Consider the following 24,358-nt stretch of genomic DNA (forward strand, 5'->3'; position numbering starts at 1 on the left):
CGCACCCTCTCTAATCCAGGCAGCGTCCTGGTAAATCTCCTCCGCACCTTCTCTAATCCAGTCAGCATCCTGGTAAATCTCCTCCGCACCTTCTCTAATCCAGTCAGCATCCTGGTAAATCTCCTCCACACCTTCTCTAATCCAGTCAGCATCCTGGTAAATCTCCTCCACACCTTCTCTAATCCAGTCAGCATCCTGGTAAATCTCCTCCGCACCTTCTCTAATCCAGTCAGTATTCTGGTAAATCTCCTCTGCACCCTCTCTAATCCAGGCAGCGTCCTGGTAAATCTCCTCTGCACCCTCACTAATCCAGGCAGCGTCCTGGTAAATCTCCTCCGCACCCTCTCTAATCCAGGCAGCATCCTGGTAAATCTCCTCCGCACACTCTCTAATCCAGTCAGCGTCCTGGTAAATCTCCTCCGCACCCTCTCTAATCCAGTCAGCGTCCTGGTAAATCTCCTCCGCACACTGTCTAATCCAGTCAGCGTCCTGGTAAATCTCCTCCGCACACTCTCTAATCCAGTCAGCGTCCTGGTAAATCTCCTCCGCACCCCCTCTAATCCAGTCAGCATCCTGGTAAACCTCCTCTGCACCCCCTCTAATCCAGTCAGCGTCCTGGTAAATCTCCTCCGCACCCTCTCTAATACAGGCAGCATCCTGGTAAATCTCCTCCGCACCCTCTCTAATCCAGGCAGCATCCTGGTAAATCTCATCTGCACCCTCTCTAATTCAGGCAGCATCCTGGTAAATCTCCTCCGCACCCTCTCTAATACAGGCAGCATCCTGGTAAATCTCCTCCGCACCCTCTCTAATCCAGGCAGCATCCTGGTAAATCTCATCTGCACCCTCTCTAATTCAGGCAGCATCCTGGTAAATCTCCTCCGCACCCTCTCTAATCCAGTCAGCATCCTGGTAAATCTCATCTGCACCCTCTCTAATCCAGTCAGCGTCCTGGTAAATCTCCTCTGCACCCCCTCTAATCCAGTCAGCGTCCTGGTAAATCTCCTCCGCACCCTCTCTAATCCAGTCAGCGTCCTGGTAAATCTCCTCCGCACCCTCTCTAATCCAGTCAGCATCCTGGTAAATCTCCTCCGCACCCTCTCTAATCCAGTCAGCATCCTGGTAAATCTCCTCCGCACCCTCTCTAATCCAGGCAGTGTCCTGGTAAATCTCCTCCGCACCCTCTCTAATCCAGGCAGCATCCTGGTAAATCTCCTCCGCATCCTCTCTAATCCAGTCAGCATCCTGGTAAATCTCATCTGCACCCTCTCTAATCCAGTCAGCATCCTGGTAAATCTCCTCTGCACCCTCTCTAATCCAGGCAGCATCCTGGTAAATCTCCTCCGCACACTGTCTAATCCAGTCAGCGTCCTGGTAAATCTCCTCCGCACCCTCTCTAATCCAGTCAGCGTCCTGGTAAATCTCCTCCGCACCCTCTCTAATCCAGTCAGCGTCCTGGTAAATCTCCTCCGCACCCTCTCTAATCCAGGCAGCATCCTGGTAAATCTCCTCCGCACCCTCTCTAATCCAGGCAGCGTCCTGGTAAATCTCCTCTGCTCCCTCTCTAATCCAGGCAGCGTCCTGGTAAATCTCCTCCGCACCCTCTCTAATACAGGCAGCATCCTGGTAAATCTCCTCCGCACCCTCTCTAATCCAGGCAGCATCCTGGTAAATCTCATCTGCACCCTCTCTAATTCAGGCAGCATCCTGGTAAATCTCCTCCGCACCCTCTCTAATACAGGCAGCATCCTGGTAAATCTCCTCCGCACCCTCTCTAATCCAGGCAGCATCCTGGTAAATCTCATCTGCACCCTCTCTAATTCAGGCAGCATCCTGGTAAATCTCCTCCGCACCCTCTCTAATCCAGTCAGCATCCTGGTAAATCTCATCTGCACCCTCTCTAATCCAGTCAGCGTCCTGGTAAATCTCCTCTGCACCCCCTCTAATCCAGTCAGCGTCCTGGTAAATCTCCTCCGCACCCTCTCTAATCCAGTCAGCGTCCTGGTAAATCTCCTCCGCACCCTCTCTAATCCAGTCAGCATCCTGGTAAATCTCCTCCGCACCCTCTCTAATCCAGTCAGCATCCTGGTAAATCTCCTCCGCACCCTCTCTAATCCAGGCAGTGTCCTGGTAAATCACCTCCGCACCCTCTCTAATCCAGGCAGCATCCTGGTAAATCTCCTCCGCATCCTCTCTAATCCAGTCAGCATCCTGGTAAATCTCATCTGCACCCTCTCTAATCCAGTCAGCATCCTGGTAAATCTCCTCTGCACCCTCTCTAATCCAGGCAGCGTCCTGGTAAATCTCCTCCGCACACTGTCTAATCCAGTCAGCGTCCTGGTAAATCTCCTCCGCACCCTCTCTAATCCAGTCAGCGTCCTGGTAAATCTCCTCCGCACCCTCTCTAATCCAGTCAGCGTCCTGGTAAATCTCCTCCGCACCCTCTCTAATCCAGGCAGCATCCTGGTAAATCTCCTCCGCACCCTCTCTAATCCAGGCAGCGTCCTGGTAAATCTCCTCTGCTCCCTCTCTAATCCAGTCAGCGTCCTGGTAAATCTCCTCCGCACCCTCTCTAATCCAGTCAGCATCCTGGTAAATCTCCTCCGCACACTGTCTAATCCAGTCAGCGTCCTGGTAAATCTCCTCCGCACCCTCTCTAATCCAGTCAGCGTCCTGGTAAATCTCCTCCGCACCCTCTCTAATCCAGTCAGCGTCCTGGTAAATCTCCTCCGCACCCTCTCTAATCCAGTCAGCATCCTGGTAAATCTCCTCCGCACACTGTCTAATCCAGTCAGCGTCCTGGTAAATCTCCTCCGCACCCTCTCTAATCCAGTCAGCGTCCTGGTAAATCTCCTCCGCACCCTCTCTAATCCAGTCAGCGTCCTGGTAAATCTCCTCCGCACCCTCTCTAATCCAGTCAGCATCCTGGTAAATCTCCTCTGCACCCTCTCTAATCCAGTCAGCGTCCTGGTAAATCTCCTCCGCATCCTCTCTAATCCAGTCAGCGTCCTGGTAAATCTCCTCCGCACCCTCTCTAATCCAGTCAGCGTCCTGGTAAATCTCCTCCGCACCCTCTCTAATCCAGTCAGCATCCTGGTAAATCTCCTCTGCACCCTCTCTAATCCAGTCAGCGTCCTGGTAAATCTCCTCCGCATCCTCTCTAATCCAGTCAGCGTCCTGGTAAATCTCCTCCGCACCCTCTCTAATCCAGTCAGCGTCCTGGTAAATCTCCTCCGCACCCTCACTGAAGCTTCCACATCTTTCCTAGAATGAGGTGACCAGAACTGAACACAAAGCTCAGTTGTCTATGACAGCAGTACGGTCGGCCCTCCTTATCCGCGAGTTCCGCATTCGCGAATTCAACCAACCGCGAATTGAGAAAACCCGGAAGTGATCTTCCAGCACTCGTTGTTCGAGCATGTACAGACTTTTTTTTCTTGTCATTATTCCCTAAACAATGTAGTATAACAACTATTTACATAGCATTTACATTGTATTAAGTATTATAAGTAGAGATGTTTTAAAGTATACGGGAGGTTGTATAAAACATAAGTTCTCTAAGTCGAAACAGGTACACCGGTATTATTTAGCGTCAGTTAGTCAAACGTTTGTCTTAGTATATAGTCTATATTTTACCTTTCTATGCATATAAAACACTTAAGAAACATATGTATTTCAATAATTCAACCACTGCGTTGCTTAGTAATAATTGTATCTTTCATCGGGGCAGGGCCTTTCTCACTTTAAACTTTAAAATTGTTCTGATCGTTGACCGACTGTAGCCTAACACTTTTCTATTGACCGATGGCATTTCACCTCTTTCCGATCGCTTTATTATTTCCACTTTATTTTCAATCGTGATCGTGATTATTTTCGTGAACAGAAACACTGCGGATTCAGAGCTCTGCCGGGTCCTAAAGACCACCGCACTGAGACAGGTTGAATAAGGGACTTGAGCATCCGCGTTTTTTGGTATCCGCGAGGGGTCCCGGAACCAATCCCTCGCGGATAAGGAGGGTCAACTGTACTCTTCTCTAGATGGTGTTGTGGTGCAGATAATGTCATAGAGCAACAGAGCACAGAAACTTTCCCACTGATACCCATTTAACCCTTCGTTAGTCCCATTTTATTTCGCCCCTCCCCCACATTCACTGGAGTTGTAAGACAACAGCTCTACCATTGCAACATGGCGCCAGTCAGAAATCTGGCTTTATCCACTCATCTAATGAATATTTTCTCCTGAAATGCAACGCGACGGCAATGATCAGGTTCCCAGTTGGGGCAAGAATGTACTGTCTTCAAGAGAACTCAGGGAGTAGGGGTTCCTCAAAACTGCTTGGCCATCCAGCAAAACCTCCTCCCCCTCCAGCCCAAACCCAACCCATTTGGTCCTTGAATATCCAAGCTTGCATCAACCTCAGCTTCACAGGAGATTCTGGAAATAATTAAGCAGCATACAAAATGCTGGAGCGGCTCAGCGGGTCAGTCAGCGTCTATGGAGGGAAATAAACAGACACATTTCTGTCTGGGACCCTCCAGAGGGGGAAGCCAGAGTAAGGCGGACGGGAAGGAGATGGGGTTACGTAGTAAGAAGCCGGGTGGTGATAGGTGGAAGGGGTAAAGGGCTGAAGAAGGAGGAATCTTATAGGAAAAGACACTGAACCATGGAATAAAGGGAAGGTGCCAAGCTAGAGGTAGATGATGGACAGGCTGTGAGGATGAGGGATGAGAAGAGAAGGTGTGAGAGAGGCAGAAGGGCAAAATGGAGAAAACAAAGGCAGGGTGTGGAGGGGCAAAACAGAGGGGAGAGGTTACTTGAAGTTAGAAACCAATGTTCTTGTCATCACGATGCAATCTCCCCTGACACATATGAGGTGATGCTCCTCCAACCCGAGTTGGGCCTTATTGTGCCAGTCGAGGACAGACGTGTTGGAGCGGGAATGAGAAGTGGGTGGTCATTAGGAGACAGTGGGGGTTGTGACTGACAGAGAAATGGTGCTTGACTCAATACTCAGACAACACCGAGACAGAGATCCCACATCCCTCAGATAAAATTCCTCTTTCTCCCCCTCACTCCTGTCTCAAATGGCTGAGTCCCTTTCCCACACCTGCTCTCTGAGTTCTGGTTTCACCACTTGAAGAGCCGTGTCCACCGCCAGGCCCCTCAGTACCGAAACAAGCACTACCCGTCCTTCATTCTGACAGCTAGTCACCCCGACCTACCTGAGGGAAACAGTTAGGATCCGTTCCAGCTCAATCTTTCGCTTTAGCACCTCCTTCACCTGGCCCTTGGCAGAACCTTCCTTTACTTTCTCTCGCCCGATGAGGTACACAAACTTGGGGGTGAGGACAAGGTCGCGCTTTACACTCTGAGAAAAAGAAAACTTTATTTTACTATTGCTTTGGGCAAGTGAAGCAGCAGATATAATCGAGCAGGTTTCTGACTATTCTTCACTCTAGTGTTTTTAAGCCAAGGAACACATTGTATACAAAGGTCCCATTCAGGAATGGGACTGATTGGTTAAATGCAGAGCCATGGCTCTCCAGAGTTGCAGTTGTGTACAGATACTAACATCCCCTTTTACCTCATCCAGGTACAGCACTGTTTGATTTTGGAGAAGGGTGATGGATAATTCAATTGCAAAAGGCACAGCTCTCATCTCCGTACGTCAGAACTTCGTGAGGTCCAAGGTCACTGAGACAGTGTGCATGTAGCAGACATCCCACCCTGCAAAAACTCATTTCAGGGAGGTAGCACCCCCTGCATCCTGGTCGACCTCCAAGGGTGTATGTAATACTTTGTTTAGTGATTTTGTCTAATCTGTAAACCAAGTTGGGTATATGCAGAAAATGTGACATTAAAATATGTACTTATAGTATCATGGAGTCATTTTTTTCAAATTCTATTACAACTTCAAGCAAGTCTACAGGGAGTTTGGCCTCATCACGTAGGACATCAATAGAGTGGCTCCTTAGCAGCTAGCCAGCTAGTTTAAATAATGTTAGCTATGCTAATGAACGAATGACACCTGTTAAACTCACCTCAACATGTCTTTTACATTTTAACCCACCATGGGCAAAAGAAAAGTCACTGTTGCAAACAGTTCAGCGAGCAACACTGTCATTATTTTTGAGGTCGACTGCAAAACTGATAGGTCTACCTAGCGCAAAGAGAGACCAATCAGGATGCTCTCTCTGTCATTCTTCCTCTCCCTCTCCCTTTCAAAAAAAATCGATTTCCGGGATATTGTATATAATTTGCAGGCGTCAGGGAGCCGCTATCAATACGCGGGAGACTCCCGGTAATTCCGGGAGAGGTGGGATTTCTGATGTAGCTGCCACTCCTTCTGCAATCCAACTGTTCTTCACATCTCTTTCTTGCCTTCACCCCACCCTGCCCCAAGCCCAGTGGGACCCAGCTATTTCTGTTAGATTTAGGTTGGGTGGGGCTGAGTGTTCTTGACTGGGTCAGGCTGATTGTCTCACTACCCGTCTCCTCTGTGCCTGATTATAAACCATGTAAGTGTAGAATGACCAGTCTACCCTTCTGCTTTCCTGCAAGCGCCTCTGGATTGGTCCACGGGTGGAAAGAAAAGCCTGAAGTGTTTTGGATCGGCTGTGGTCCCAGGGATGCAGGCCCTGCTGGGTTACACTGCAGAGTGAGCAGTGAGCTCTGCTTCATAATGCTGGGCCAGGGAACCTCTCTACCTCCCCCTGGTGCAAGCACCTGGTACCGCACCCGAGAAGCAAAATACAGTATCTCGTCCTTGGGGCAGAAGTTCTCCCAGACATAAAGCAGAGTAAATCAAAGTAAGAAGAGCGAACAGGCCAGCCAGCACTTGTGGAGAGTAGATGTTCATAATTCAGGATAATGGGTTACATCAAGCCCGATGTTCCCAGCAAATGACCTGCTCCTGCCCTTTTCTGATTAAACACCTTTGAGGTATAAAAGACGTGTAGCTGTGCAGGTGAATGGATAAATTATTCTATGCAGAGATCGCTGAAGATCCCTGGTTCAAAGCTCTGCAATGGCATAACGGGCCTCGGTAAGCTGGACTGAGAAATGTTACCCACTCCTGACAGTGCAGGAGTGCTGGACACACACACACAGCAGGCGAGGAGGGGATCCACATTCAAGTGGGGAGTGGGATGATACATGTTTATACCTTCCCCGTGAGGTTTCTGCCGTTGCCGCTGTCCTGAGGAAGTACCAGCGGCAGCGGAGGAGGAAGTGTGGGGTTGAGGTAAGAAAGGGGCTTTAATAATTATTATCCCACGCCAAAAAATTTATGTCCATTCCTTAAACATAGCTAAGGAACATTCATAAACTTGCAGCTTCTTTTCCTCAATAAAAAACATTTCAAAAGCAAATCACCAATATTTGACCCCATTCTAATTTTACCTGCCTTGACACGTGGCAGGACCTGGGTTAGAAAGAGAGTGGTTGGCAGGGTGCGGTGGGATGGTTTCTACTATGAAGGTTGTTACATCAGTTGGAATGTCAGTGGAGATTTCTGAATGGAAGAAGCCAGGCCAATTTAAGGGTAAGTCCAGCCAATGTTTAACTTGCTGTCAAAGTCACTAAAACGTCACTATCCCATCATTCACAGGTTGCTGTTAGCAAATTGGCTACAATATTTTACAATTAAAAATGCTGTTGTCTCATCATGGAGCATATGATAATCTCCCGTGACCTCAGCAAGGCTTATACAGCCTTAACTTTCCCACCTTGTTGATCACTGGGTTCTCTTGTGCTTAATATTCAAGGTGAACCCCGATTTTCAGTATAATGAATAATGACTCTAATGTAGTGGAAACTAAGAATGGCCGGTTACGATGAATAGAGAATCTCCACATCTCTAGGCGAATCCCAGTGTTGATGTAATACGTTCTGTAACTCGCACGACATAATATTTTATTAAAATATTGCATTACATACCTTAAACCTTCGATCGTATTTGTTAACAGTATCGGCAAATTCAACCTTCTCCCTTTTCCCTATAAACTGCCGCAGCTCCGGCCGATCTTCCATTCCGATATAATCGCCTACAAAGTTCCTGTTGATGCTGTTTCGCCGCCTCTCCTTTTTATTGAGCAGCAAATCAGATGCTGAGGGGGAGAAAAGTTGAAATTTAAGAACAGATTAGTCCTTCTCGTGTTCTGACACAAGCTGCAAAATTCAAAACAGCAACTGAGAGCTGTGAGGAAGCAGTAAGTGTAGCAGTATGCACGCACGACACACACAACGTGCTGGGAGGGGGGGGGGGGGGGGCTCAGCAGGCCAGGCAGCATCCATGGAAGAGTCAACAGTTGATGTATCGGGCCGAGACCCTTCTCCAGGACATACTTGCCCCATGCAAGTGTTGATTTTCTATATTCTGCTCACAGTAACATCTGTTCTTAACAGTGTGAACCCTGACAGTAAATGCTACCAGATGATCCAACTAGGCACCAATATGTTTGAGTGATGAAGATGAAAGAAGGCAAGACCGTGACTGTTTCATTAGGAGTTTGAGGTGATTTGGTATGACCACGGGGAGCATTCTGACTGGCTGCATCATTGTCTGGTGGGGGCAGGGGGGTACTGCACAAGATCGAAGCAAGCTGCAGAGAGTTGTGAAGTCAGTCAGCTCCATCATGGGCACCAGCCTCTGTAGTATCCAGGACATCTTCAAGGAGAGGTGCCTCAAAAAGGCCACGTCCATCATTAAGGACCCCCACCACCAAAGATATGCCCTCTTTTCATTGTTACCATCAGGAAGGAGGTACAGAAGCCTGGAGGCACACACTCAATGATTCGGGAACAGCTTCTTCCCCTCTGCCACCCGATTTCTGGATGGACACTGAACCCATGAACACAACCTCACTACTTTTTTTATTTCTGTTTTACTTACTTAATTTAACTACTTAATATATACATATACTGTAATTTACTGTCTTTTCTCTGTTATTTGTATCACATTGTACTGCTGCCAATTTTACGACATATGTACGCCGGTGACGTTAAACTTGACGTTGATTCTGATGTGTACAGTTTAGCTGGGGATTGGTAAATTCAAATGAAAACTGCCATTCTCCTGATCTGCAGTGTATCCTTATTCTAATGATTCTGCTGCTACACTCACCCAGTTCATGAAGGAGATTTACAGATCAGCAACAGCGGAAGTGCTTCCACTTGCAGGAGACCCGTAACCAGAGAACATAACAAGGGTCAATTTGCACTCCAGAGCCTGGGACACAGACACGTGGACTGACTGTCCTCAGTAGCCAGAAGGAACACTGTGCTTTCAGAAATGACGTTAAACCAAAGCTATATTTACTCTTCCAGGTCAACATAAAGGATCCCATGACGTTATTTCACAAAGGAACCAGGCATTTATAAAATGTATCAACTGCACTGACAACAGATTATCAGGGCATGATTACTTTGTTGTTAGAGCAATGTGTGAGGTGAAAACTCTTGTCTTTCCTACATTGTGACGGAGTCATAAGCAAAGAATTTTACTCCCCCACACAGTGGGACAGATGTAAGATACAAATAAATTCAAATTCATTACAACAGTGACTACTCTTCTAAGGTACTTCATTGTCCATCAGGTGCTTTGGTGCATGAATGAATACTAAGAAAGTCAGTAATAGCCCACTGGGGAATTCAGGAGAAACCTTTTTGGTTAGGGAGCTGTCGGGGTGAAAAACAGAAATGGTTTGAATGACCTGTTTCCACTTTGTAAGCATTTCAAAAGCAGAGCTGGGACTGTAGAGTCTACTTATTCACAGCTTAACCAAAAGAGTACAAGAGTTAACGGCGGCACGAGGAGAAGGTCCGCCTTACCTTCCTCCCTCATCTGCACATATTTCTTCCTCGCAGCATACTTCCTCCATGCTTTCTGAATTGCCCGGGCATAGCCATCATACTTTCTTTCCCGCATCTCTTCAAGCAGAAACAGCTGTGGAAAAGGAGGAGATTAGGACTGAATAAATTCAAGTTTATCGCCTCAAATTTTTGAACAACATGACGGCGCTGATCATGCACGGTGATGATTTGCAGTAATACACAGAACTTGTAGATATATCTTTTCTGAACTACTATTGCTGCAATCTGCAGCTTGTAGTTTCCCTTTACGTAGCCTACTTTCAAACCAACTTAATGAACTGGCGATTTTACGATCTTCTGAAGGACTCAGCAGGCTTAACTCTCAGGAGTGCAGGTACGTTAAGGTTGGGAGAAAGGGAGGAGGGGAGCTGAGGTGTAAAACTTATCTATTCAGCATCTTGTTAGCAAACGTACATCCTCTGGACAGCAAGATTGAGGACCTGGGGCAAGATTGTTGTGCCGGAGGGAAACGGAGGATTGCTGTGTGGTAATACCCGAGAGCTTCGTGATCCACTGGCTGATTCGAAGAGAGCAAAAGGTGGGGTCTGTATTTCATGATAAGCTCTTCATGGTGCTCGGACGTAGCGGTCTTGCCACCCTCTTGTTTTCCTGACCTGGAGCATCTAATGATTAAGTGTAGACCATCTTACTTACTGAGAGTTCTCCACTGTGATCCTGAGTTTACGTACAGCTGAAGGCTGGCGGTAAACATTCACTCGAGGTATTTAGTGCAGAGACAAGCAAACACACTTTTCAAATCAATGTTCAAATCAACCTACCCTGACACTTTTCAAATCAACGTTCAATCAGGCTTCAATTCAGAAAGTGCGGGACAGGTACATCCCGCACAAGAGGAAGTATTCTAAAGGGAGGATGATGCAACCACGCTGACAAGGGAAGTCAAAGACAGCATAAAAGTAAAAGAGAGGCATACAATGGAGCAAAAGTTAGCGGGAAATTAGAGGATTGGGAAACTGTTATAAACAAACAGGAAAAAAAACAACTAACAAAACCATAAGGGGGAAAAGATGAAATATGAAGGTAAGCTTATCCAATAATATCAAAAAATGATAGTAAAAGTTTTTTTTCAGATCATATGAAGAGCAAAAGAGGCGAGAGTAGATATTGGAACACTGGAAAATGATGCTGGAGAGACAGTAGGGGAAGACAAGGATATGGCAGATGAACTGAATAAGACTCTTGCATCAGTCTTCACTGTGGAAGGCACTAGTAGTACGTTGGAGGTTCAAGAGTGTCAAGGGGCAGAAATGAGTGCAGGGAGATGGAGCTTGTGAAACTGAAAGGCATGTTAAAGTAGATGGACTTGTAGGACTATACCCCAGGGCTCTAAAAGAGGTGGCTGAAGAGATTGTGGAGGTACTAGTAATGATCTTTCACAAACCAATAGATTCTGGCATAGTTCCGGAGGACTGGAAAACTGAAAACTCTTCAAGAAGGGAGGGAGGCAGAAGAAAGGAAACTATAGGCTAGTAAGCCTGACGTAAATGGTTGGGAAGATGTTGGAGTCGATTGTTAGGGATGTGGTTTTGGATAGCTGGACGCACGTGATACAATAGGCCGTAGCCAGCATGGTTTGCTTAAGGGGAAAATCTTCCCTGACAAATCTGTTGGAATTCTTTGTGGAAATAACAAGCAAGATAGACAAATGAGTATTGGTGGATGTTGTGTACTTGATTTTCAGAAGATCTTTGACAAGGTCCCACACATGAGGCTGCTGAACAAAATAGAGTCCGTGATATTACAGGAAGATACTCGCATGGATAGAGCACTGGCTGATCGGCAGGAGGAAAACAGTGGGAATAACGAGATCCTTCTTGGAATAGCTGCCAGTGACTAGTGGTGTTCCGCAGGGGTTAGTGTTGGGACCAATGTCAACAACTTAGATTATGAAATTCAGGCGTTGTGGCCAAGTTTGCAGACGATATGAAGATAGGAGGAGGGGCAGGTAGTGTTGAGGAAGCAGAGAGGCTACATTAGGTCTTAGACAGACCAGGAGAATGGGCAAAGAAATGGCAGAAGGAATACAGTGTTGGGAAGTGTATGATCATGCACTTTGATAGAAGGAATAAAACCATGGACTATTTTCAAAATGGGGAGAAAAAGGTGCAGAGGGACCTGGTAGTCTTTGTGCAGGATTCATTAAAGGTTAATTTGCAGGTTGAATCCTGCAACCGGCCCAGGAGCCCAGTGGCTGCAGGCCACAGCTACACAACCGGCCCAGGAGCCCAGTGGCTGCAGGCCACAGCTACACAACCGGCCCAGGAGCCCAGTGGCTACAGGCCACAGCTACACAACCGGCCCAGGAGCCCAGTGGCTACGGGCCACAGCTACACAACCGGCCCAGGAGCCCAGTGGCTACGGGCCACAGCTACACAACCGGCCCAGGAGCCCAGTGGCTACGGGCCACAGCTACACAGCCGGCCCAGGAGCCCAGTGGCTACGGGCCACAGCTACACAGCCGGCCCAGGAGCCCAGTGGCTGCGGGCCACAGCTACACAACCGGCCCAGGAGCCCAGTGGCTGCGGGCCACAGCTACACAACCGGCCCAGGAGCCCAGTGGCTACGGGCCACAGCTACACAACCGGCCCAGGAGCCCAGTGGCTACGGGCCACAGCTACACAACCGGCCCAGGAGCCCAGTGGCTACGGGCCACAGCTACACAACCGGCCCAGGAGCCCAGTGGCTACGGGCCACAGCTACACAACCGGCCCAGGAGCCCAGTGGCTACAGGCCACAGCTACACAACCGGCCCAGGAGCCCAGTGGCTACGGGCCACAGCTACACAACCGGCCCAGGAGCCCAGTGGCTACAGGCCACAGCTACACAACCGGCCCAGGAGCCCAGTGGCTACGGGCCACAGCTACACAACCGGCCCAGGAGCCCAGTGGCTACAGGCCACAGCTACACAACCGGCCCAGGAGCCCAGTGGCTACGGGCCACAGCTACACAACCGGCCCAGGAGCCCAGTGGCTACGGGCCACAGCTACACAACCGGCCCAGGAGCCCAGTGGCTACGGGCCACAGCTACACAACCGGCCCAGGAGCCCAGTGGCTACAGGCCACAGCTACACAACCGGCCCAGGAGCCCAGTGGCTACGGGCCACAGCTACACAACCGGCCCAGGAGCCCAGTGGCTACAGGCCACAGCTACACAACCGGCCCAGGAGCCCAGTGGCTACAGGCCACAGCTACACAACCGGCCCAGGAGCCCAGTGGCTACGGGCCACAGCTACACAACCGGCCCAGGAGCCCAGTGGCTACAGGCCACAGCTACACAACCGGCCCAGGAGCCCAGTGGCTACGGGCCACAGCTACACAACCGGCCCAGGAGCCCAGTGGCTACAGGCCACAGCTACACAACCGGCCCAGGAGCCCAGTGGCTACGGGCCACAGCTACACAACCGGCCCAGGAGCCCAGTGGCTACAGGCCACAGCTACACAACCGGCCCAGGAGCCTGCAGCCGCGGTGCCAGGTTTGGCATTGAAGCAAATGCCCATAGCTGCAGGGTCAGTTCATCTCACGTTCTCAAAATTTGTTGCTTATTTATTTGTTATTATTTTTGGGTTTTTTTTCTTTTGTTATTTGCACACTTTGTAGTCTTTTGCACCTTGGATGTTTGCCCGTTTTGTCGTGTACGGTTTTTCACTGACTCTAGGATGTTTCTTGTATTTATGGTGAATTCACACAAGAAAATTAATCTCGGGATTGCAAATGTCAGTGCTTTGATAATAAATTTACTTTGAACTTTGAACTATCCACCCAGACTGAGGTCAGGTGAGGAAGAACAGACCCTAGGAAGAACGAAAAGGATTATGATATCCCAGAGCCTTCCCTCCAGCTCATTCTGGTCTAAACACAACTCTGAGGCTCTGAATGGAACTGAGACCTGGGGCAAAGTGACACCATTCCTTGCTTCAAGGTCCAGGCATTTAGAACAACTGTTGTGGTGAAGTTTTGAAGTTTGAAAGGAAGATTTCACCTGGGCTTCTGGGGGGAAATAACAAAAGAGATAGTCTGTTCAACCTTCTCATTAGTATCAGTTGTCTGACCATTTAAGGCATTGCTTAGGAGCACACTTTCATAAGCATGTTCTCCTCTGTCCTCTTGAGGGCATGGACTCTGATTATCTTCCATCGTCCTGTTTGAATAACCATTTTCATTTTGTCAGCAAGTGTCTAAGGTTGGTTCTGACTCTGGGAGAGTACTGCAAAGCAGATCAGAAATAGCATCTCCTCCTCACTGACAAGCACCACTCCTGCACCTCAAGCCCACTGCTTTACCGCGTTACCGCGTGGCTAGGCTGAGCTCAGACCCCAGCTGTATATCCGCTGATGACAGACTAGTTGCTGGCAGAATTGCAGTGGTGATAAAGAGGCATACAGGAGGGAGACAGATCGGCTGGTTTAACGGTGTGACAATGCACTCGACATCAGTAAGACCATGAACTGATTGTGGACTTCAGGAGGGGGAAGTTGAGGGAACACACTCCAGTTCTCACTGGGGGATCAGCAGTGGAAAGGGTGAGCCACTTCAAGTTCCTGGGTGTCAACATCTTGATGGATCTATCCTGGTCCCAACATATTGATGTCATCACAAAGATGGCACGTCCCAGCTGTATTCCATCAGGAGTTTGTGAAAATTTGGTATGCCTCCAAAGACTCAAGCAAATTTCCACAGACGTAATGTGCAGGGGCTTCTATCTGGTCACGTCACTGTGTGGCAGAGAGATGCCAAAGCACAAGATCGGGAAAAAGCTGCCGAGGGACGTAGACTTAGAACTGGCCTCTCCACCTTCAAAAGGCCTCAACAAGTCTGCATCCATTATGGATCCATCCAGCAAGGATTCTCACCATCTAAGACATGCTCTCTTTTTATCACGACCATACAGGAGACTAAAGACGATGTTTTGGGCTTCTTTCCCTCTGCCAGAAGATTTCTGAATGGTCCATGAACCTATGAACACGATCTCACTATTCTGCTCTCTTCTTGCGCTATTTATTTTTGCATTTTAACAGTGATTTTTACTAGGTATTGCATTGTACTGTTGCCACAAAACAAACCTCATATCTCAGTGATATGCCAGGGGCAACACAGTAATGTAGTGGCTGGCACAACGCTTTACAGTACAGGTGACGCGGGTTCAATTCCCGCCGCCGCCTATAAGGAGTTTGTACGTTCTCCCCGTGACCGCGTGGGTTTCCTCCGGGTGCTCCGGTTTCCTCCCACAGTCCAAAGACGTACTGGTTGGTAAGTTAATTGGCCATTGTAAATCGTCCTATATTTACACGAGGATTAAACTGGGTATTGCTGGGCATCGTGGCCTAGGAGGGCCAGAAGGGCCTAATCTGCACTGTATGTCAATAAAATAAAGAATAACAGTAATACACCTGATCCTGATTAACTGAGCCCATGTATTCCTCATCCATGCTAACAGTCAGGAATGATAACGATGGAATTCTCTCCTCCCTGAGCTCAGACAACTGAAAAACTTACCACCTTCTGTCATCCTGGCTCAAATCAGCACAGGGGAGTTCAACACGGGAATCTTCCTAACTAACCTGATTCAGTCTTCCACTGTCACGGGCAGTCACACTGGAGGTGAGGGCACTGCTTTTAAAACCAAAAGCTCAAGACAAAAGCAGGCAAATAGTTGAAGGTCCGATTTGCTCTTTGATGTGCAGATTAACAGTCTCAAACAAAACTTCTATTTTATGGGGAAGCAGCAGGATACAGAAGGGAGCCTCCTGAGAGCTAACAGTGTGGGTTTAGTGTCAGGTTACATGCCAAGAGGACCGTTTTACAGTAATCGGCCAAGACAGTCTTGATTTACTGCCCAACTTCACTTTGCCACAAAGTTTGCCTTGAGCTTTCAGTGCTGATGTATAAACAGACCATTTCTTAGCAGCTTGTCATTTCCTCTGTCAGCTTGCAACTGCTGTTTCAAAGAGACTAAACATACTGTCTGATCTGAACACTCCTTTGAAATAAAAAGGAAATTGTAAGACATCCCTTGTGACTAATTGGGGAGTGATACATTAACATTGAGCTAACTGCAAATAAGCTACCTTGGGAACACAGATCAACAGGTTGAAAGTTCAGAAATCACAAGTAATATTGGACTCAGGAAATTTTTCTTCCCAAGGGAATCTTGAAGTAAAAGTAACGTAAATTCCTTACCAATAGGACTGCATCATTTACATTATTAGTTTAACCTGATTGTTCATCCATTTTCTTATGGATATGTTATACCGACCTACACCAGCTAACTTTCAACTCTGCAAATGTGGGACACAACTTCAGTGGGACAGTAAGCAGGAATGGGATAATTCATTAACTCTTCACCAACTTGCCTTTCATATCACTGAGGATAGACAGTTAAAATGGTGCGGGAAAGGTCGCGGGTCAAGGTCAGATCGGATTTATCTGTTGGTCTCAAACTAAACCATGTGCTTCAGTGCTAACGAGCAAAGTTGAATTCAAGTCCCCGGCAGCCTGGCAAAAGCACTTCCCCATCATCTGTACACATCGGCAATGATGTCATCAAAGAGATAAATCCCTCTGCATGAAGACTGGTTATCGTTTGGCTAGCAGGATCTGAGGATGTATCAAACTTTCTAGAGCTTTACGTGGTTACTATGAGGGGTAGACCAGGGGTTCCCAACCCTTTTATGCCATGGATCCTTACCATCAACCAAAGAGTCCATGGTCCCCACATTGGGAAACCCTGGTCTAGACAGAGTAAATTCATCCTGGTGTTAGTTTAATTGTGTTATTATATATTTATATAATAAATAAACACAGAAGCAAGAAGTATCTCCAAATATGATTGAGCTACCTAGACACGTTCAGTTTTCTGAACCAAGAGCAAACTGCAACAGATACTGGAATCTAGAAACAAGATAGAAAATGATGGAAATTTTCAGCATCTGCAGAGAGAGAGAAAAGAAACTAGTGGTTCAGATCCATCACGTTACATCAGAATGGGGCTAAAGGCCAGTAAAGTTGGGTGACTGTCATTTCAGCCTACAGTCCCTGCCTGTTGTCGTTACACAGCTCGTGCAGCTCAGCTTATCACAGAGGCCTGGCTGTCAGGGCAGTCTGCAGAGAGGAGTGTCCAAGAGTGGCTCCTCGTTCTCAGGCAACTTTGCCCTGAGGATCTCCTGACAGTATGTGCTGCCAAAGGCCCTTCCACAATCCTTAAATATCCCTGATGATCACAGAGATAAAAATTGATGAAGCTTATTTGTAGTAATTTAAACAATATTTTAAAATGATGAATTAATTTTGGGGCATTCACTTATGTCAATTCATTTAAACTATTAACATCAATTAAAACGGAGACTTCATTTCCAATTACCTTTCCATGAGGGTTAATGGAATGGACCAAAGGGTTAATGGAATGGACCAACAGCTAACAGATGCTGCTGAAGGCACAGAGACAGAGAGGGGAATGAGCTTACTGCCAACTGCACACAAACCTCCTCTGTTTCCACAGCTGCTGCTTCACCTGCTGAAGATTTCCACCACTTCCTATTTTAGTTAATTATACAGAGACCTTCCTGATAATAACTGAGATTAACGAGCTCCACAATCTTTCAAACACACCTATGAGGACTTTGAGTATCTGGAGTTTAGAGCTTCATGCAGCATTGACGCCACAGGATGCTTCCCAGGGCACGAGAGTCCAAATGCACACAAAATCGCAGCTCGGTCGAGGCAGTGAGATGTCCTGCCATTGGCCATTGCAACAATTTTGGTTCGGAGACCAGAGCCAAATAAAACTTTAGACAAAGTTGGAAGCTGAAGAATGCTAACTTGGCCAGCTCAGTTACTCCTAAGGATGAAGTCCACCCACATTCTCAACAAACCAGATGGTCAGTCCATCAAGGCTCCATCTTTCCCCAAAACAGAAAATGAAAAGAAGCTTTTTAAAAGAGTTTCTGTGAATGAACCTCAGCCAATTTAATGCTTTCTTTTCAGAGAAGTGCCCATAAGGTCCAGATCTCATTCTGTTCCAGTATTCTGACATACCAACTCAATCCATTTAAGAGTGAGCAGGTGATGAGGAAGAAATAATCTTATTTACCAGATTTATCGGTGACAGGGGAAGGACAATTGGTGAACTTGCAATATCAAAGCATGTTCAGTCAGACGGAATAATTCTTAGGAAAACACACTTGCTTGACGGGGGAGTAAAAAAAGTCAATTTTGGAAGGTTTATTGACTTCCAGCCCACAAAACCCACAATTATAAAATGGGCGAAGCAGACCTTTCAAGTGAATTCCTTCTGCGCTTCAATCCTATCACTGAGCGGAGACAATAAACGGGTAAAGTAAACCAGGTTCACGTACAGACTCCGGAGCTTTAATGAAGACTTTACTTTTGCCCATCTGGTACTGATCAGAGTCCATGTTGACAGATCGAAGGAGAAAGACCACTCCTTGCTTCTCCTCTCCTCTCCAAGAAGGCCACGTCTCTTTAGTCAGGATGGCATACCTGCAGTGATAAGGCATATAAGCAACTTTGCCTTTATACAGTTCCCCAGCCTTAGTTTCACTGTTCCTAATAGTTTACGCTCAAGCTAAGATAAGCAGTTAAGAAATTTACTTTTAAACATGAACAACCTATCAATAAATGGTATGAAAAAAAAATCAAATCTATAAGCTTTTCTTTTGTGGTCAACATGGAACGTTTCTTCTTTTCAAAGTACCTGATTGATCCTTGCAGACTGACGAATATAAAACTGCAAATATTCATTAACCCCCGAGAGCCCTCACATGTTGCAATGTTACAATAACTTCTATTTGCCAATTTTTATCATGGTCAGAGGTAATTTTAACACTAAATCATTATGTTCTAAGCAAAATGACAGTAGTAATTTTGTGCAATTTAAGTAATTCATACTGGAACCTGAGAGCCAAAGTAAACCTCACTTTATAAATATCCTAGTTATAGGTGCATGTCAAGATTCCAATCGTAAATTGTCTGAATTGGTCAAGCAGGTCTCTACACCCACAGTTCCACAAACACGCTCACAACAACCATTCCTTCCTTTCTCCTTTCTGCTAAATCATTGCATTGAATTCCTCATTTCTTTTGAGTCTCATCATTCTTCAACCTCCCAAGCCCTTCACGCCATGGCCAAACATCAGCTCAGAATCTTCTGTTAGGACAGAAATAGACACAGCCCTCGTTCCACCAGTTGGCTCCGCTCCACAACCAGCATTCACTCCAAAAGCCAAACTTACAGAACTCAACAGGTCACACTCCAGCATTGTTCCTCCATCCTCTACAGGAGCAGACTTGATGGGCCAAATGGCCTAATTCTGCTCCAATACCTTATGGTCTACAGCTTCTTAATATGCAACTGTTTAGATATTGCCTCTGCTTTGGATTTAATCAAGACTTTACCAGTTTGGTCATGGGGTGAATATATTACCATAAAGAGTTCCTACCCACATCCACACAGCACTACCACTTTGATTTCATCATTAGAAACATAGAAAACCTACAGCACAATACAGGCCCTTCGGCCCACAAAGCTGTGCCAAACATGTCCTTATCTTACAACTACCTAGGGTTACCCGTAGCGCTCTATTTTTCTAAGCTCCATGTATCTATCCAGGAGTTTCTTAAAAGACCCTATCGTATCCACCTCCATCACCGTTGCTGGCAGCCCATTCCACACACTCACACTCTCTGAGTAAAAAACTTACCCCTGACACCTATTAGAATTATTCCAATAAGCTTACCCAGAAGAATAAAACCCATTCATTATTAGCCCTGAATATTCAAATATTAATAATATTATAATGTTCAAATATTCAAGTTATCAGCTTATCCAAAGAAATCAAATATTCTATTCATATTGTGGATTTACTCTGAAACCCAGAGCCTGGTTAACAACAATTTGTACCTTCAGAATCCACTATCTGTACTTCAGTTATAGTTGAATTTGTTTAAACATCGTGTTTAAGGAAAGGTGAAGTGATTGATTAGCAATTCCTCTGTGCTGTGATATCTAAGTAAAATGGAGAATGGTACTACACTCCCAGTCCATCCAGACGTGACTTGAAGGCCAAAGTCAATGATCAGTTAAAACAATGAATTAATTTTTCCAATAAACTAGATGGCTCAGAAATACACTGACTGGGGCTTAAACTGGATTTTAACATACAATTTACAGTGCATCAACTTTATCATCCTCTGCTGTTCAAACAGACCTTTCAAGTCAGAAAGAGTATTTTTAGAGATGATATTACCCCCTCAAAATTATCAGCCTTTAAAAAAACAAGAACCAAAACGAAAAGCAGAGGTAGTGGCAAAAGTCTTCTCTTTAGTTACTTTTCATACTAAACTTGATACTGATTCTGAGAATGATATTTTGAGGGATATTTCAAGAAACACAACCTCATGTCTAGGTAATATGTTCAATGGACAGCCTTTATAAACAAGGCTGTACCTATAATCTCTGTTTTAAGGCATCCAGTATATTTTAAAGATTTGATCTGGATAAGCAAATACAACTTTATGGTGGCTGGCTGCCATCCCAATTAAACGGTTTTGACAAACAACGTGTGCAAAATGAAAACTTTCTGTAAAAAAGCAGGATATTGAATTTACAGCTGAGATTTCTATAATAGACTGCATGGTTGGGAGCCATCAACAGTTATCCCATTAACGTGCAAAATAAAACACTAAATATACAGTATAAGTTCAGTGTTTTAACATGAGTAAACTGATTCTTAAAATTAAAAGCAAATTAATCTCATTTGAAGTCAAGAAACTCTGGTTCTAAAGCAGCATGAAAAGTTAGGTGCATGATTTTGGTCTATTCAAAACAGAGCATGAATATGGGATTAATATAAATACATGGTCATACCCCCTGGCTCTACACATAGTCGGAAACATAAGTGAGAGGAGACTTCACTCTTAGTATCCAAATACTGGTAGTGTAGAGTATTCTCTTAACTGGAACGAGTACAGACAACCTTGGTTTTCATTCAGTATTACATGAATGCTGCATCGTCAGGGATACCATTTTGTGTCCCTCTGTTAATAGAGATCAGGTCTTCTTGCAAAGCAGACAGCTATTTTTAAAAACAAGTGGCTTGGACAAAAGAGTTCTTCAATGGATTGAAGGAACTTGTACCGGAGACTTTCTCTATCACTCTCAAAGAGGCTCACCCATTGTTTCCAGATCCAAATTTAGATTTTCGTTTAAAGAAATTTACTTGAAGCATAATGACCTGGTTCAAGAACAGTTACTACCTCACAATTATCAGGCTCTTGAACAAAGGGGATAACTACACTCACTTGCCCATTCATTGAAATGTCCCCACAACCAGTGATCTCACTTTTAAGGACTTTTTATCTTGTTTCTCATTTTCTTGTTATTTATTGCTATTTATTTATATTTGCATTTGAATAGTTTGTTGTTTTCTGCACTCTGGTTGATCTTTCATGATCCTGTTATAGTTACTATACTACAGATTTGGCCAAGTATGCCTATAGTAAGATAAATCACAGGGTTGTATATGCTGACATACGTGTACTTTGAACTTTGACCCAAATGTAAAGTGCTAGAAGAACATGTAACACACACACAAAATGCTGAAGGAACTCAACAGTCCAGGCAGCATCCATGGAAAAAATACAGTCGATATTTCGTCTGGGTCCCTTTGATACAACTAGAGAGAAAAAGATGAGGAGCAGATTTAAAAGGTGGGGAGGGGGAGAGAGAAACACAAGGTGATAGGTGAAACTGGGAGAGGGAGGGATGAAGTAAAGAGCTGGGAAGATGATTGGTGAAAGAGATACAGGACTGGAGAAGGGGGAAATCTTATCGGAGAGGACAGACGGCCATGGAAGAAAGAAAAGGGGGGAGGAGCACCAGAGGGAGGCGATGGGCAGGCAAAGAGATGAGGTGAGAGAGGGAAAAGGGGGTGGGGAATGGTGAAGGAAAGGGGGGGGGGTGTACATTTGTACATATTGGACAATTTGAGTCCAATTCAAGACAGTGCCATTTTTCTTTCAAAAGACTAAATGTGGATCAAATACAATGTCCTACAATGAGAAATGTCAACAAGGATATCAGTAAATCTTCTTTATACCTGCAGACGTCAGTAGTAATAATACAAGTCTTGGCAAAAACAAACTTTCTTACTGTAAGTAAATTTTATGTAAAAGAGGAGCTGGTGAATGAGAGAGAAGAAAAGGGAGTGATGGAAAGTAAGGACCTGAAAGTGAGATTAATTCAGTCATAAAAGCTCCCACCTGTGTAAGAACTTCTTAAAAACTCGTCTATATGCGTAGCCAGCTCGACGCACTCGGATGTTCTCTTTTAAACCCAGGTACTCCACTTGGTGTTTAACTCTAAAAGAAGAACAACCAACAATTGATTGGACAGCAGAATCTGGAAAAATTACCGCAGCAAAATAACATTCCCGTATGGTCCCCCATGTTTAAATGGAAACCAAATCTTTTATTGTCTGGATTTACCTGCACTCCTTTTATGAGGAAAATTTTATTTTGAGCTTACCGAGCAAGATGTGGTGGTGCTGGTAGAAGTTTCTAGACCACCGGCTTACTTCATCGCACTTCCTACGCAGCAGTATAATAATTTTGTCAGTGAACTCACTGACTTAAAAGGGAGGGAATATATGGCATTTTGTCAAATTCTTCACAGTGGACTCTGCCTCTGGATTCAAACCTACACTATTTCCATCCCTCCCTCCCAGTTCCTGGTGTCTCAGAAGTGAGATTCAATGCCAGTTCTGGCCACACATGCAGGCCTTGGCCCAGATCTCATGCTTCGCTGTAACCTCAATCACAGTGAACCCCTAGCTCATGTTCCAGGCCAATGAGTGAGCCTAGTGCCAGACCAAGAAGATTTCTGAACAATCGGATGCTGGATTGTTGGAGAATTTCAGTAACATTAGCAGATGGTAAATAAAAATCAACTTGTTCTCAAAGACTCTTTGGGGAAAGAAAGCCCCGTCCACAACTTCAAAGCCAACTTCAACGTGGCTGACTTTCAGCCGCCCCATAATGGCCTAGCAGGGCAGAGTTCAAAACAGAAAGTACAGTTCGTCACACAAAATGCTGGTGGAACGCAGCAGGCCAGGCAGCATCTATAGGAAGAAGCACTGTCAACGTTTTGGGCCGAGACCCTTCGTCAGGACTAACTGAAGGAAAATATAGTAAGAGATTTGAAATTAGGAGGGGGAGGGGGATATCCAAAATGACAGGAGAAGGCGGGGGAGGGGTGAAGCTAAGAGCTGGAAAGGTGATTGGCAAAAGGGATACAGAGCTGGAGAAGGGAAAGGATCATGGGACGGGAGGCCTAGGGAGAAAGAAAGGAGGAGGGGAGCACCAGAGGGAGATAGAGAACAGGCTCCATCTGAGTGATTGTGAGAGGGGCAGAGAGAGAAAAAAAAGGGGTGAGAGAAATAAATAAATCAGGGATAGGGTAAGAAGGGGAGGAGGGGCATTAACGGAAGTTAAAGAAATCAATGTTCATGCCATCAGGTTGGAGGCTACCCAGACGGAATATAAGGTGTTGTTCCTCCAACCTGAGTGTGGCTTCATCTTGACAGTAGAGGAGGCCATGGATAGACATATCAGAATGGGAATGGGACGTGGAATTAAAATGTGTGGCCACTGGGAGATCCTGCTTTCTCTGGCGGACAGAGTGTAGGTGTTCAGTGAAACGATCTCCCAGTCTGCGTCGGGTCTCACCAATATATAAAAGGCCACACCGGGAGCACCGGACACAGTATACCACACCAGCTGACTCACAGGTGAAGTGTCGCCTCACCTGGAAGGACTGTCTGGGGCCCTAAATGGTGGTGAGGGAGGAAGTGTAAGGGCAGGTGTAGCACTGCGTCACTCCCCACCGCACCACCTGACCCCTCCCTTTCAGAGCCCCACTCACACCCCACCACTCCCATCCCCACCCTCTCAACAATTCACATGCACCCTCCTGTTGTCCCACACCCACTCTCTCATTGACCCACCTCCCACTCCACGTCTGCCCATAAGACTCGGGAGTAGAATTTAGGCCCATCGATCCTGCTCTGCCAATCCATCATGGCTGATTTATCATCCTTTTCAACCCCATTTTCCTGCCTTCCCCCGCAACCTTTGACAAGCTTACTAAACAAGAACCTCTCAACCTCTGCTTTAAATACACCCAGTGACTTGGCCTCCACAGCCATCTGTGGCAACGAATTCCACAGATTCATCACCCTCTGACTAAATTAGTTCCTCTTCATCTCAGTCCTAAATGAACGTCCCTCTATTCCGATGCTGTGCCCTCTGGTCCCAGACTCCCTCTGCACATACACTAGGCCTTTCAATATATGATAGGTTTCAATGAGATTCCTCCCTAATTCTTCTAACCCTCATCAAGTACAGTTGCAGACCTATCAAACACTCTTCGTATGTTAACCTTCACTGAA

The 24,358-nt window shown here is 46.0% G+C and overlaps 1 protein-coding gene across 2 annotated transcripts in view; it reads right to left on the reverse strand.

The window, feature by feature from the left end:
• Positions 1 to 24,358, reverse strand: part of myo1ea (myosin IEa) — a 221,810-nt gene that overhangs the window by 38,890 nt on the left and 158,562 nt on the right. For both annotated transcript variants that reach the window (XM_073032934.1, XM_073032933.1), the window contains exons 18-22: positions 22,173 to 22,271; positions 18,248 to 18,392; positions 9,833 to 9,947; positions 7,940 to 8,109; positions 5,224 to 5,369 (exon numbers count right to left, since the gene is read on the reverse strand). In XM_073032934.1, the coding sequence (XP_072889035.1) occupies positions 5,224 to 5,369; positions 7,940 to 8,109; positions 9,833 to 9,947; positions 18,248 to 18,392; positions 22,173 to 22,271 (675 nt within the window). The remainder of the gene's footprint in view (positions 1 to 5,223; positions 5,370 to 7,939; positions 8,110 to 9,832; positions 9,948 to 18,247; positions 18,393 to 22,172; positions 22,272 to 24,358) is intronic.

This window comes from Hemitrygon akajei, chromosome 30, assembly GCF_048418815.1.
Source record: "Hemitrygon akajei chromosome 30, sHemAka1.3, whole genome shotgun sequence".
NCBI classification, from domain to species: domain Eukaryota; kingdom Metazoa; phylum Chordata; class Chondrichthyes; order Myliobatiformes; family Dasyatidae; genus Hemitrygon; species Hemitrygon akajei.